The sequence below is a fragment of the Pleuronectes platessa genome, chromosome 23 (genome assembly GCF_947347685.1).
Source record: "Pleuronectes platessa chromosome 23, fPlePla1.1, whole genome shotgun sequence".
In the NCBI taxonomy this organism is placed as follows: domain Eukaryota; kingdom Metazoa; phylum Chordata; class Actinopteri; order Pleuronectiformes; family Pleuronectidae; genus Pleuronectes; species Pleuronectes platessa.
In genome coordinates this window covers 6,678,517-6,693,444 of record NC_070648.1, presented here as the reverse complement: position 1 = coordinate 6,693,444, position 14,928 = coordinate 6,678,517, and the positions used below count along the sequence as shown (strand labels likewise).

General features: G+C 44.7%; 1 protein-coding gene across 1 annotated transcript in view; it reads left to right on the top strand.

The window, feature by feature from the left end:
• The window catches only part of LOC128430603 (adhesion G protein-coupled receptor L3), a 124,339-nt gene that overhangs the window by 52,631 nt on the left and 56,780 nt on the right, over positions 1-14,928 (top strand). The window contains exons 5-7 of the mRNA XM_053416707.1: positions 3,155-3,511; positions 6,820-6,923; positions 14,096-14,281. Of these exons, the coding sequence (XP_053272682.1) occupies positions 3,155-3,511; positions 6,820-6,923; positions 14,096-14,281 (647 nt within the window). The remainder of the gene's footprint in view (positions 1-3,154; positions 3,512-6,819; positions 6,924-14,095; positions 14,282-14,928) is intronic.

Sequence of the window (14,928 nt, the reverse complement as noted above, 5' to 3'; positions counted from 1 at the left end):
TGTTTTCTTTTCTAGGGGCCATGCTCTAGCGACCACAATATTTCATAAAATATAATATTATAATAAAGGAATGTAGGCACTTCTGCTGTATGGTGTACTGGTAGAGGATGAGTTAAACTGGATGCATGAAGAATATGTAGGATTTCTGAAGAACCTGAATCAATCATGTAAATGTTCAGGTTGGATTCCGTGAAGAGGTAATTGCTCCCATTTGTGCCTTTACAGCCATCCTCATCCTAGTCCATTACATCCAGTGGAAGATATATCGCAGAAGGCTGTTGATATTGTTGCGGCCAGAGATTCCTCACATTCCTCACATATGCATGCTGCATTATTTAGGTTGGCTAATGTGAAATATCATCCTGGAAGCTACAGGGCAATTAAGAAGGTCATTATTTTCTGTAGTTACCAATTCGGTCCACAGTGGCTACTAAAATGAGACTATAAAACTTTGTGCTGACTCTGCTGAGGAATGGAATGGGTCCGGATGGAATATACGTGTCTCTGAATACCGTATGGTGTGTTTACATGTATGTCGGTAACAGTGCTTGGATGTGGAAGAGAAGCAGAATTAATTTTACTGTACATAGCTGCTTATATTAACTAACATGAGCCGTACAAGCTGTTGGTCATTCCATAATAAAATGGGAGCGAATCTTTTTATGTGTAGGACATGTTTCTTATCCTTGCGTTACAACCTATTCAGCTTTAAACCCTAATTATTTTTTAAGGAGAAAGAACTCTAATATCAAACTTGGTTTCTTCTTCATTAGTAAAACTGTGCCCCCTGCAGCACACATCCCTGCACAGCTTTACTTTCTCACTTCTGCATTTTCGAACGCGACAAACTCCCTCAGCATTAATACAAAAACCACTGTCACAATCAGAATCAGCTGCACCCGACCACCGCAGCAATTCCCTTATCCTCACAGGCCCATCTGCACACCCTTCTACCCACCAGCTTATCGGGGTCCGTGCGCCCGTGACCTTCACCGACCTCAATATGCCCAAGAACCAGATTTCCATGAGGTGCTCTAATGGCCTCCTGCACTATAAACGCCGTCAAAGCACCAGCAGCTTATTTTAATCATGTTTAGAAACGATCACTGCTTCTCCTCTTTAAAAATCGAACAAATTCCCTCATGGTGTCCTCTGCGATAACTCTCCCTCCTGTTTGCATGATCGCTGCGGTTGAAGGATGGACTGGGCGGCCGTGGCACAGATTGATGACGGTGTCTCACACTGGTTAATACAGGATGCAAATGGTGATGTCTTGTTGGCTGGTGGAAACGTTAAATGTCTATTAGAGCATGCATGTGATTTTTCTTTTAAAGCCCTGTTGATGGGTGGTGGTGTCAGTTCATGTTGTTAACGAGGGTTTGTGACTGAGTGTGTGGCTGCCAGGGTGTGAACATGCCTAATGCAAGTGTCTCCATCTGTTTACGACTGAATTAAAGCGACTTCCCTTTAACTTAGTTTGTTTCCCACTTTGCATTTCATCCTGCATACTGGGTTGATTGGTGTTTTTTGTGGAAAGGGAACCATATAGCCTGCCTTATTGCCTCTTTGCGCTTTAACTTAACATTGCCCTTCAATGTGATTCTCGTTTTAGCTCCACTTCACTGATGGAGCGCCTTCTCACCGGGTCCAAGACACCCACAGGTCTGAGAACAACCACATCAGACTCTTTTGTTAGCAAGCGAAAATAACAAATACTCAATCAGCACCGGGACTCTCGCTGCGGCGACCTATTTAATCAACCCTGCTGTCGTTGAATGCTGTTAAGCATCGGAATGCATCGACTGCTGATGGCGGCGTGGTTTGTGTTATTACAGCCTCCGGCGTTGTGTTTCCGTTTCCCAAGCGGCGGCACTTATTTGTTCAGTCTTATTTCGCCCGCTTTTTTTATAAACGTGCCACACGGAGAAATGGTCACGATTGCAAATTGAAACCTGCCGAGCTGGATTTCCTCAGCAGCGTTGTCCGTTATCTAAGTGCTCTGCATGTGTGACGTCCATTACACCTGCCAACCCTTCAAATCGACCCTCTTTAAGCATTGTGTGTTTTTTTCCCCACCCCTTTCCTGCAGAGAGTGGGACCATTTGTCACTCGTGTCACTTTGATTGCATCTCCCCGCTAAAAGGAATCAGTGTCGATCCCAAATTGTGTTTTAGTGCAAACACTCAGATTGTGTTTGTGTCTCTTAGAAAGCGTCTCTCCACAGGAAGCGTCCAACCATCTTTCTCACCTAACATCAGTGCAGCGTAGTTAGGAAATCTGAGTACAAAATCAACAATGCAAGTCTATAAAGAATATTAAAGAGCAATATTGCCGAAGGAACCTGATGTTTTATGAAGTCTGACGTCCTCCCGTGTCCTCTGACCCGCCACAGCTCAGCCGAGTCTCTCACTAAATGAATTTGGAGACCTTATTTTCCAATCAGGGCCCGCGGAGGAGGAGGATGAAGGGACAGAGAGGATGAGCAGATTGGATGATTGATGACAGGGCGCGGAGGAGGAGCTGGTTGTGCATTTCAGTGGGAAGAAAAAGGATTATTGTGTGTTTGTGTGTGTGAGTGTGTGTGTGTGTGTGTTGGAGTTATGACACCCCGTCTCCCCTACAGCTCCGGTAAACAGTGTCATTATCAAGCGCCTCCTGGAGTGGAACCACAGGGAGGGCTCCCGTCCAGGAAATGGATATTCCACTTTGTCCCGGCTGACCCAGAAATAGCGTGAAGCCGCAACACCCAGCTATTGACTCGCAGAGATATGCCCTCGTCAATGACTACATTTAGACCTCACAGCTGGAAGTGTGTGTTCGTCTGGTGTGTGTGTGTTAGCTTAGCCAGCGAGGGCCCCCCCCCATCCTAGACACCATGCTAGCTTATCCAAGTCACACCTGCCAGCTCGATTGATCTCCCCTTAACTATCTTCTCTTTAAGTGACACATTGAAAAGGAGGGAAGAATGGAAGCTCGCCGCATAAGCTCTGTCTCTTCTTCGCCAGCGCTGGAAATAAACGTTCCCTCTCAGACATTAATGAATAGTGACAGACAAAAGCAAAAGACATTTACCCCTCGATCTTCACTTTATTTCTACCCTAGAAGACGTCACTTCATTTTGTTCTCTCTCCTCCTCCTTCCTCCTTCCTTCCAGAAACGTCCTCCTCTGTGATGGTCTTCATGGACACAACGACCACGACGGCGAGGACCACCACTCGACCCACCACGGTGACCCTGACGTCCACAGTGGCCAGGACGACCACCACCAAGACGCCAGCCACGACGGCCGCCGGTGCTCAGTGGCCACGGACGACGGCGAAGGTGGTGGCACCGCCGCGGACGCCGCTTGAGGGTTTGTCCCCCGAGGACGAGGACGGAGCGCCGCCGCCCTCCTCCAAGCTGCCCAACATCCGGGTGGAGTACTGCAACCCGCTGGTGATGATGGACATCTCCTGGCCCAGGACCAAGCAGGGGCTGGTGGCCAAGATGCTCTGTCCACCTGGAACCATAGGTAATGGAGATTATTTTGATATTAGATTAGATTATCTGTGCGTTTGTTTGTTATTCAGGATTACACAAAAACTACTGAACATGTTACCAGGATGTTGTATAGGTCAGGGGAAGAAAACACCACGAGTTCCCATTAAACAATTAATATGCCAGTGGTATTTCCAGCGCAAGGCTCTTCCTCGGGGTCCCCGTCTTAAATACCCACAATCCATTGTGGCGGGGAATGGGAAGAACTCATTACGTTTAGTTGAGGATCTGGATCAGGGGACAGATCCAGGATCTTTAACATAAAGAGTTATTTCTCCGAGGATGTTTTGTGCATCTTAATGAAAAATATGATGAGAATTTATGATCTAAGTAAAAGACTGGATCTAGCGAATTTAAATGTGGCTTCTTAAGGGGCCTGTTGATTGTTGCTGGAGGTTTGCACTCTACTGAGTGCCAGTCAAGTTAAATATTAAAAGGGGAATTCCAGTTTGGTACAACATGGTTACTGTTTTGTGTTGTTGTTACTCATGTGAGCAATAACCAGAGCAGATCTGAACAGAACATCAATGCATCTATTCATCCATATTTGGACACTTACTTTGTAAACAACGTCAGGTTAGACTCCAAATTCAGGGTTGAACCAATTTAAAATCATAAAAGTTCTCCTTTCAATGACATGAAACATTTGTATCGCACTACAGTGACTTCCCTTAATTTGTTTTGCTAAGATCCAAATGCTGATGGTCCCTTGCCCATTAAAACATCCTTATTGGAGTTTTTATTATTGTTATTGTAGTAACATCATTGTTTTTCAAAATCTCGGCAGCTACTTTGGCCAAAACTACAAAAATAGGTTTCCAGTTGCGAGTGGTCCTTCTCTAAATTTGTCCCCAGACGTCTCACTGCACACGAACAATAGCAAACTGTTTGTGTTGCCACATTCCAGTAGGTGGAGGGTAAACACCGTGATGGTTAATGAGCCGAAACCTCAAACATTGTCTTTGTGCCGTCCAAAAAAATGAAAGAAGTGAAACGTATACACTGTTTCTCTCCTTTTCTCCGTCTCTGTGAAGATGTCAATACTCTCATTAGGAGGCCCCCGTCCACTGTGAGCCTCGTTTGCTTGATGTCGGTCACTGGAGTGTGCTTTGTGCATGTTTACACCCCCCCCCCCCCCCCCCCCCCTGCAGAACTCATTCTCCTGCTTTATGTCTTCAGTCTCACTCCTGACTCACTGAGGCAGGGTTGGAAATGTAGCTTAGCATCACTTCTGAATGGAGACAGGGAACTAGCACACACACATAGCTATTTTGACTATTAATTTGTGGTTAAATGTATTTGTGCCGTGCAGTGGAAGAGCGGCTGTGCTTTGCAAACCACTTCATTCAATAAACGCTGTTCCGGCTTTTGTCTTTGTCTCCAAAGAGAATGAACACACGTAGACAATAAGATAAATCCAATTCGGCTGCTCGGGTTATAAAAGCTTTACCTTGGAGAGTTAGAAAAAAAAGTGCTTATCTCAGAGTTCATATAATAATGAGACCTGACCACTGAGCGGAGACTTTAAATTTGAAAGTAAAAGCTCTGGTGTTAGAAGGTGGAAGATAATGCTGCGTGCTTGAAACGAGGAAATGGAAATCAAGCTTAAAGGTAACCTAGAAACCATTGCATTGTGGGTTTGTGCTGTCTGACATGATGTTGCATAAATAAAGCCTCTCAGCGGTGGCAATGCCTTATTCTTACGAACCCACAATAAGAGCTTACGCAAATTCAATGTGCTTAACTTGCTGAAATTTGCTTTTGTCAGGGATTTTCTGAAACTTCCTTCTCATGATTTTTTTTAAAAAGACAGCTCCACCCACATCAGGGAGTGACATCACATCCTGAGATCTGGCCCCAAGCCTCAGAAATTGTGTTCATTGCATCAATCAGCGAACACACACACACACACACACACACACACACACACACACACACACACACACACACACACACACACACACACACACACTCAGGCTTCATTAATGGGCAACGCCAGCAGACATCGAGACCTCACCAACAGGCGTCATGTGGCAGGATAAGAGGAACACAGCCCCCCCCCCTCCCCCCTCCTCAAAGGCCGCCGCTCTTCACACGACACCGCCGAGCTTCCTCTGCCACTCTTTGAAAGTTCATCGAGCTCCCCTTCCATCTACCTCACTGCGCTCGCTGTCATTCTGCCCCCCGTCCCCATTCCCTCGACGCCCCCAATCCCACTCCCTGTCTCTCTCCCCCCCCTGCACTCTTTCATGCTCCTTCTCTCCCCTGTCTCTCAACATAGACGGAGATCCAGAGAGAGTCCCCCCCCCCCCCTTATCTTATAAACCCATCAAACGTAAGGCTGTCCAAGGTGGATCCGGGGGAAGGAGATTATATGTCAATCAAAATTGATATCTGTTAATGCCGGTCGTCTCGCCCTCCGCCCCCCCCCCCCCCCCCCCCCCCATATTTAAGTACAAGCAAGGGCGATTTAATGTCAGCGTGAAGACGTTTGTCGATGTCAGCTCGGAAAATACAGACATTACTTGAGGGGCGTGAGGGAGAGAAGTCACAGACACTGTTTTCATATCCACTGCATCCATTGGATTTATCACAGAATAAACAACATGTTGGGTTAAACTGTATTTAAGTTGACGCATTATATTTGAATGCTTAAAGATAGATATAGCTATATAGATATATATCCGGGGGGTTTTATTTGTGCCAGAGCCCACATGCAACACTGTCAGACACTTACTTAACAAATCACATCTCTGTCAGCGGAGAGACGGTCTCTCTCCGACCAGCTTAATTGACCTTTCTAGCTGAATTCAGCAATGGCAGATTTAATTGGCATGTATGTTGTTAGTTTTTTCTCCCTCCTCCGCGTGCAGCAGTTTGAACTGTCACACTCACAGGCCCTGTCTGGCTTTTAATGATTAAATACAGACAGTGTCTGGGCGAGCTCGTCTGGCCCTCGACTTCATGCCAGTCGCTGAGAGATAAAATCATCCATTTAGATCATCCATTATTTTAATCACTTACGAGTCGTGTGTCTTGGGGTGTCACAGCTTTATTTTGACAGGCTTTTGGAAATAAGTGCTTGACACACAGACGGAATAGACATTAGTGGACAAGCCTGACGGGCCTGTGTAATCCATCAACCTATCACGGAGTAAGAGAAATTAAGGCAAACCTAATTGTAGTAAACTTTCAGTAACACATGCAGAAACACACACACACATGACTTTAGCTGATGTTTTATGACCTAACACGTCTCCACTGCCTTTGTTCCCTCTCCAGGCGTGGCCTCGTACATGTGCGTGGGCCCTGAGGGATACTGGGACCCCCAGGGACCCGACTTCAGCAACTGCACCTCCCCGTGGGTCAACCTCATCAGCCAGAAGGTACCGAGCTGCATGATGTAACAAGCTGAAAAAAGTCTGTTCCCTTAAAGTAACATCACAGCTGGTTGCCTTTTGTAGAGAGCTTTTTGTCCTTACAGTGCCTGATCGGATCCGTTGCAGAGTACAACCACAGAAACACAGAAAAGAACGTCAGAACAAACCTGAGTCACTTTGACCTGCTCCGAAAATAACATTTGGAAGAGCTCGCCATTCCACATCGAGGTTACCGAGGATATATCGCTTTGGTTCATAGGACTTGTGTTTTTGTGGGTTTTTCTCTTTTGTTCTTTGTCTCTTTTTAATTGGTCAATTAGTGTCATTGATCAGCGAGAGGCTTTACTCAATGGGAGGCTTGTGTGTGTATGTGGGGTCGGTGTGAAAACCTATACCACAGCACCATAGTTTAATGGGCTGCTGTGGCAAATGGCTAACCAGGAACATGGCCTATATGATGCAGTAGTTATTTGTCATATTTATCGAGCGCAAACGATTTGTATCCCCTCTTCTGCCGGCGTGTTATAATGCAAAGCTGCACTTAAAGCTTCCCATGTTTAAATCTATAATCAAATCAAAAGAGGGGGATGCTTACTGCAGGAGAGGACCGAGCTGCCAGGTTCTGAATTGCAGGTAATGTCGGGGAAATGTTCTCGTTTAAACTCATAGGACCCCGAGGCACGCATGGTTATAACACTTATGATCCCCTCCATGGCATAGAGCGCGGCCCATTAAACAAATGGCAGTTTGCAGATATGGGATGGAGAGTGGAGAAATTAACTCACAGCTAAAGTTCTCTCTGAATTTCCAGGCCTGGTTTGCTTTGTCTCCATTTTGTCGCCGTGTGAAAGTTTCCTGTTAAGATCTACAGGAAAAAGAAGCATCAGTCAAGTACTGTGTGTATTTTTAACAAAAGTGTTATTAATCTAAAAAAAAAAAGGAAATCACACTTGAGCCGTGTGCCTGTCGCCGTAAGACATTAATGAAGATCAACCTGTCAGGGATCTGAAATGCCCATCTGGTTGTCTCCCATCTCAAGCCACTGTCCTGTACGTGCCACTGCTCATTACCAGATGCTTTTTTCGTATATAGACCAAATTAGAAAAGAAAAAAAAAACAAGGATTCAGATAAGCAGAGAGTGTGGAGCCATTTACCCTGCGTTCACTGCGCTCCTCATTAAGAGACGAGAGCGGGGAGGGGGGGGGGGGGGGGGGGGGGGGAAACAACTTCCAGAGACACTTTCTCCTGCGTGCACCTCTGTGCAGAGGGCGGTGTAATTGGCTTCGCTAATAAACAAAGATAGCAGGTGATGCTGGAAGAAGCAAGGTGGGACTTTTTAATGCGGTGCCACTGTGTTTTCGGAGTCTTATCTCTCTGTACCTGATGTAATAGTCAAAACTTTGAAGTTCGCCCAACTTTTAAAACATCAGACTGAAATAGTTTTATGCATTTAGTCACCTTGACTGCACCTTGACTGTATACTAGTTGTGGTTATTTCATTGCTAAAACATTTGTTTAATTATTTTTTTAATGGTGGCACGGTGGAGTTTGAATGCCCTCCTTTTGTCTGAATGGGTTTTCTCAGGGTGTGCCGTCCACCTCCCGCATTCCAAACAGATTGGGGGACATTTTATTGCAGACTCTAAATTCTCCATAGGTGTGAATGTGAGTTTGAATGGTTGTTTGTGTCTGTATTTATGAAAGGGGACCTAATGAGTGTGTGTACCCTGCCTCTCACCCAGTGCCAGATTGTCTCCACAGCCCCCCTGCGACACTCAGAAAAAACAGAATTGATTGATATATTTGTTTGTATCCTCTTCTGTTTTTAATTAAAGCCTGTTTATTCAAATATGTGTCGAGCAGAGGCTCCAAAAATAAAGGCAACTTGATATGTCTGATATCAAGGGACATTATTAGCTCGGTAGCGATGTTCAGCGTGATTTGAAAACCAGGGTAAAGAACTGTGCCAAGTGTGTGTGCTAAGAAGAAGTCTGTGAGCAGAACCTCTCAGTGTTTGTGGCGAGTCTCATTAGCCACTAGAATATGCATGTGTAGCTTTATAAGTCAGATATTAGGAAGAAAAAGCAAAGGAAGACTTTTTTCCACTGTTGTCTGCAAACCTTCATCAGGAGATTTGACTTGTGGTTCAAACACGGTTCACAGAAGGCCATAGTTACCTTTTGCCAAGCGGCTAATTTGTAAATCAGGAGGATCTGAAAAACAGAGAGTCGGGAAAAACATCGGTCAAGCTCTTTGTAGATAAAAACACTCTAACTCTCAAATTCCCCTTAAAATTACAATGGTCAATGCAACGTAAATAAAACCAAATAGAACTGCAGGTAAAAACCACAGTGTCCTGGTCTGTTTGCCGTCTTAAGAGACACTTTCCCGATAGATAGGACAAATAGATTGAAGACAACACACACTGGTCCCTGAAGGGGGCAGCGATTCATCTGAGCGGATGTCGGATGCCGTAAAAACAAAGTAGAAGCAGAAAACACTGATTTATGTGCAAAAAGATTTTATGAAAATTGCTGAAGTTGCATGCCGCGAGCACAGCGCGGTCCTACATGGGGAATACTTTTGAGTGTGACCCCGAGGTAGACAACAGTAAATGTGTCATGATGAAGAGCGACGCTGACATTTGCGGGATGTAGCTCAAAGGGAGAAGAAATCCCACTAATTTAAAGATTCCCCTGAAATGCTCCGGCAGAGAAGCACATACAGAGGAGTTGAGGCAGCGAGAGACTCGTGTTAGCTCAGAGCCAGACAGCTGCACGCCAGACAGCTGCACCACAGCAAGACCTCCACAGACACAGCAGCCCTCACCCCGGTGCTCTGCCCAGGAGGATGCGTGCTGTGCAGGAGCATCGCAAGCACGAGGAGGTGGCGGTTCAAATGTTCACTAACTCAGATTCCTATAAAACTGCACAACAATTTCAGTATTCAAGCGATTCTGACGGTTGTTTAGAAATCCTGCCTGAGTGAGATCATAGCTCAACAGCCGCGGAAAAAGCTGCAAGATAACGTCATGAAAGCTCGGAGCTGGATTCGGTGTGTTGATGGATGGACTGAACGTTTAGATCATCCACACGCTGGCGAGTTGATGGTCTGCTGCATCGACCCGACGCTGACCTGACGCCGGGAAGATGGGACGTCGGGGACGACAGAGTGCTGCTTGCTACACCAATAATGGAGGCAATAATGTGAAGGCCATGTGTGTGGTGCAAGGGCCGGAAAGAAAAGGAAGAAGATCCCACCGACTCAAGTGCAACGCGGTTAGATGGATACAAGGAGAAGGGCATAGATAAGGATATTTATTTAGCTCAGTAGCTAGCTTAGATACTTTTAAAACTAATATGAGACATCTATGTATTTGATTAGTTACTATGTGTCTTGTAAATACAATTTCTCAAAGCTCCTGCTACTGCTTTTCCCAATTAAGCCGCATCTCTACTGGTATATTTGTGTTTTTCCATCGAGCTGGAGAATCACTGGGAGAATAAGCTATGCAACAATGGAAGGAGGGAATTAAACAACTGTATTACAAGTTGGAAACAACATCCTCAGCTGCTGATGTGCCGAACAAGTGACTGGAGCCTCTTCTTTGCACACTGACCTAATCTCATGTTGTGCCATCCCTTTTCAAATCTGACACAACACCCACCCTCCACTACCTGTTGCTCATTTCCTGCTCAGGCTTCTGACAGACTTGACGGCACTTGAGGCCCCTGTAGCAGGAGCCTGCGGATTGGACCCCGATGTTTAATTTGTTTTCCACTCACTGGATTTGAAATCTTACCAAAGACAACAGAGTCCTTCATACAGACCCGAGCAGGAGAGTCTCATCCAACTATTTACATGAAAGCACCTCAAGGGCAACTGAATGCATCTCCAGTGATCTATGCCCTCAATGGGGTGCATGCAACCAACCTTGAAGGGAGAAGGTCAGGCACCCACGTTGCAGTGATTCCCAGTGGGATGACTAAGATATAATGGAGATCTAAACCCACCGGTGTTCTGGAGGTTAAGGGAAGACATTAATCCAGGTTGCTTTAGCACTGTGCTTTCCTCAAGACGTTATGTGGTGGGAGCTGTGTGTGTTTGTGTTTGTGCAACTTCCTTCTGGCCCTTTCATGTCGACAAAGTTTTGCTTCCGATTCATCTGAGAGTGCTAATTATCCGGCTCTGCTATGGGTCCAGCAGAGTTAATGGGTCATGGTGTTTACTTGGTATCATGTTTGATGTAATGTGTTATTTCATCGCACCTTTTTTTTAGCTTCGGTGGATGAAGGATTTCCTCATAACACAAGTTCATAAGAAGACTAAAACTAAACTAATTCTAGTCAATTTTTCAAAATAAAAACTGAAACCTAAACTACTTATTCACTCCGAAGGACACTATTATATGTTTTAAATGTATTATCAAAGCGTATAGACTAAGGGTAAATGAATAAGACACCAAATTATGTTTGGAACCGGAAAAAAAAGTGGAGAATTAAAGTTGGTTGAGGACAAAATAAAGCAAACCCTCACAAACAATTATGATGTGACTCCATTTTTTTGGCTTATAAATCCCAAGACACAAAAGTCACATAATCTTAAACGTGTGAACAATGAATATCCAGGAGCATCTGTCCTCTGTGTACCACGTGTGCCTCCTCACGCTGCAGTGCTCCCCTTCAGTTTCATAAAGGTCTAAGGCTATCTGGGGAAATTCCCTCAACAGTTTGATTTTATAATTGCTTCCGGGGTAGACTATTGGCCCCCGTGTACAGTCAGCTGAGAACCATCTCACACATTAATTGCGTGCAATATAGCAGCAGTTATGGAAAATGCATAGGCTGACGGGAATTTATCTCTGTACATTTATGTATTGCAAGATGGCATGTTTCCCCCATGATCTCCCGTGTGTAGGCTGAGGAACGCAGTAAAAAGCATTCCACAGTGAAAACAAATTATTAATAGAAGTATTATCGGAGCTTAGATTCTCAGCCATTAAAGATATTCTATCATATTACATCATACTCTTTGTATATTCTTTGTAGGGATGTCCCGATACAACTTTTTCACTTCCGATACGATACCGATATTGTAGCCTTGAGTATTGGCCGATACCGATATCAATACGATACGATATAGGCACAAATCATACATATATTTATTCCTTATTTTGTTGTGTGGAATGTTAGAAAAGGCTTGATAAAGTGATGTTACTGTTACTGATGTTGTAGTGATATAACAGAAAACAATAGTCAGCAACAGTAGGTATAGGAAAAACTGACCCATGTATTATTAACCAATTGGTTACATAAATTTTAACCTTCAACATAAGAGTATTACCTCAACAAATCCAATGAAAACAAAATGTTATATTTAAAGTGCAAAATAACCACTGGTTACCAACATCATTATACAATTGAATAGAATAAATTAAATTTTAAAGTGCAAACAATTCAAGTTCACTTCAGTTATTTTTCTACTGTCAGCATATGTTGGAAACAACTGTGGGCAGGGACAAAAACAACAAAAACTATAGGAATAATGTAGCGAGGTTCGAGGTGCTCCATTAAGCGTTTAAACCCGACATTACTCACCACCGACAGGGGCTGGTCATCAAGCACAATAAACTGGGCTATCTTTTCTGTTATGGCCATTGCCTTTTTGCTGTCCCGTGGTAGTTTGTCATAGCCTGGATGCCAGACGAATTTAGCCCCGCCCACAACAGATTTGGTCGGGCAGTTCGGTCTGGGGTCGCTCCATTGGGAAAAAATTATGGCCGGACTGGGCCAATCAGATTGTCAGGGCGGGCTTTATACGATGATTGACAGATGATCAACGGTGACGTAATCAACCACGTCACCAAAGTGCCCTCGGGTTGAATTCGTTTTCAACAAACATGCCTGCCGCTGGCGAGCTGAGATGTGTAGATGCTGCCATTGAGTCTGTTTTAGAAGACATCGACAGCGCATTCATTTTGAAAGAGGAACACAGAACGTGGAGGCGACGCCAGAGCACCGCGCTAATCCCTATCGCCCCGGCGCTTGGCTGTTCACAACGGACACTGAAGCGACGCTGAACCGCCGGGCAGCGCTAATAATATCACCCGTTGATCCAGTAGATCGCTGCACGGCTTTGTGCCGGTCACACCGGAGGCTGAAGCACCGCGCTGCGCCAAGGCTGCCTCGCGGTGCTTCAGCCTCCGGTGTGACCGGCACAAAGTTTTAACATGGGAGTGGATGGGAGACAGCTGTTATTTAAGGCTTGGCGCTGCGCTGAAGCGTCCGGTGTGAACCCGGGTTAGTAAATAACTCACAATGCGTTGCTTAGCATACGTCACATACTACGTTGCTCTGATTGGTTGTAGGTCTATCCAATTGAGCGAAATACTTCCACACAGCCGACATCACTACACCTTGCTGCAGGCACACACGTTGTCGTTGTTGTGATCACGTGGGCTGTGCATGCTGGATCAGAGACGCTCTTCTTCCGCGGCCGGCACCAACGTTAATTAAGGGGCATTACCACCTACTGTGTTTGAGTGTGATCAAACCAGAGTCACCTATTATAGAAGTCCTGTAGCGGTAAATGGACAGCTTATATCGGAGCGCTTATATCGGAGTTTTTAGATTCAGTCCGATAAAATCCGATATTCACTTTTTTGGCTGATATCGGACTGATTTCCGATATCAATATCGGATCGGGACATCCCTAATTCTTTGTATATAATATTTATACATGTGTACATATTATTATTATATTTACTATTATTATATATACTGTTGCTGCCATTATTACTATATACTGCTATTATGCTGGTAGAATTACTATCGTATATAAATATATATATTATGTTATATTATATACTATATATACTGTACTTACTGTCTAACAATAACATTACCATCATATCATCAGTACTATTACCATTACCATCATCTTGCCACAGCACCTTATCTACCTATTTATCTTGTGTTCCTGTTTTTTTATTCTTTCTACCTCAATATTTTTTATTTTATTCTATTGTATTGTGTTTTATTGTATTCAAATATACCTGCTGCTATGACGACTTAATTTCCCTTCGTTGATGAATAAAGTAATCTATCTATCTATCTATCTATCTATATCTATTAACACGTTTCACTCACCATTTGATTTTTGTTTTTGTTTTCTTCAGCTTAAAGCCGGCGAGACGGCTGCGGTCATCGCCAGGGAGTTGGCGGAGCAGACCAAGAGTAATCTCCAGGCGGGGGACATCACCTTCACGGTGAAGGCCATGGTCCAGCTGGTGGATCTCCTGGACGTCCAGCTGAGGAACCTCACGCCCGGCGGCAAAGACAGCGCCGCCCGGAGCCTCAACAAGGTAATGAGAGGCCAAGCCAACCATCCCTTTTATCCCCTGAACTAATTCTGTAACGAGGTGGATAAACATGACCTGAACGAATGGGGACCTATCCCTCTTCTAGCCCGCCATGTTCAGATCAACACTTACTGAAAATTAGGTTTTACTATAGATGAATTGGCGCTGGGGCGGCGTATAGCTCGCCTGGTAGAGGTCGATTCCTTTGCTGCATGTGATCCCCCATCAAGAAAGGCCTAAAAATGCCCCGGAAATATTAAAAAGAACAAAAAACAAATGATATGGCATTTTTTTCCTGACTATGAAACCATAGGGAATTTACAAAAAAGGAGGCCCGCCCACCACAAATACCTGCAATTTTGTCCTGGGCTGTCGGGCAAAACTAAAAACCACCATTTTTCTCTGCTGCGGTCCATTCTAAAAAATTCATCCCACTCAAAGATGTCATCCACATGTCCTACTTGTCAAAAGCGCCACATTTGCTCTTATGATTCCACTAATGAAACGGGCCTAGACTCCAGTGGGCCTGACCTAAGCTGTGGGAGTACAGTGGTTTTCATTTAAGCCGAAGCTAATGCATCCCTTCCCCATTCCCGAGGGTCGGGAATAATACTTTGTCCACCGAGCAGCCAACAGGGAAAGCAAACGTC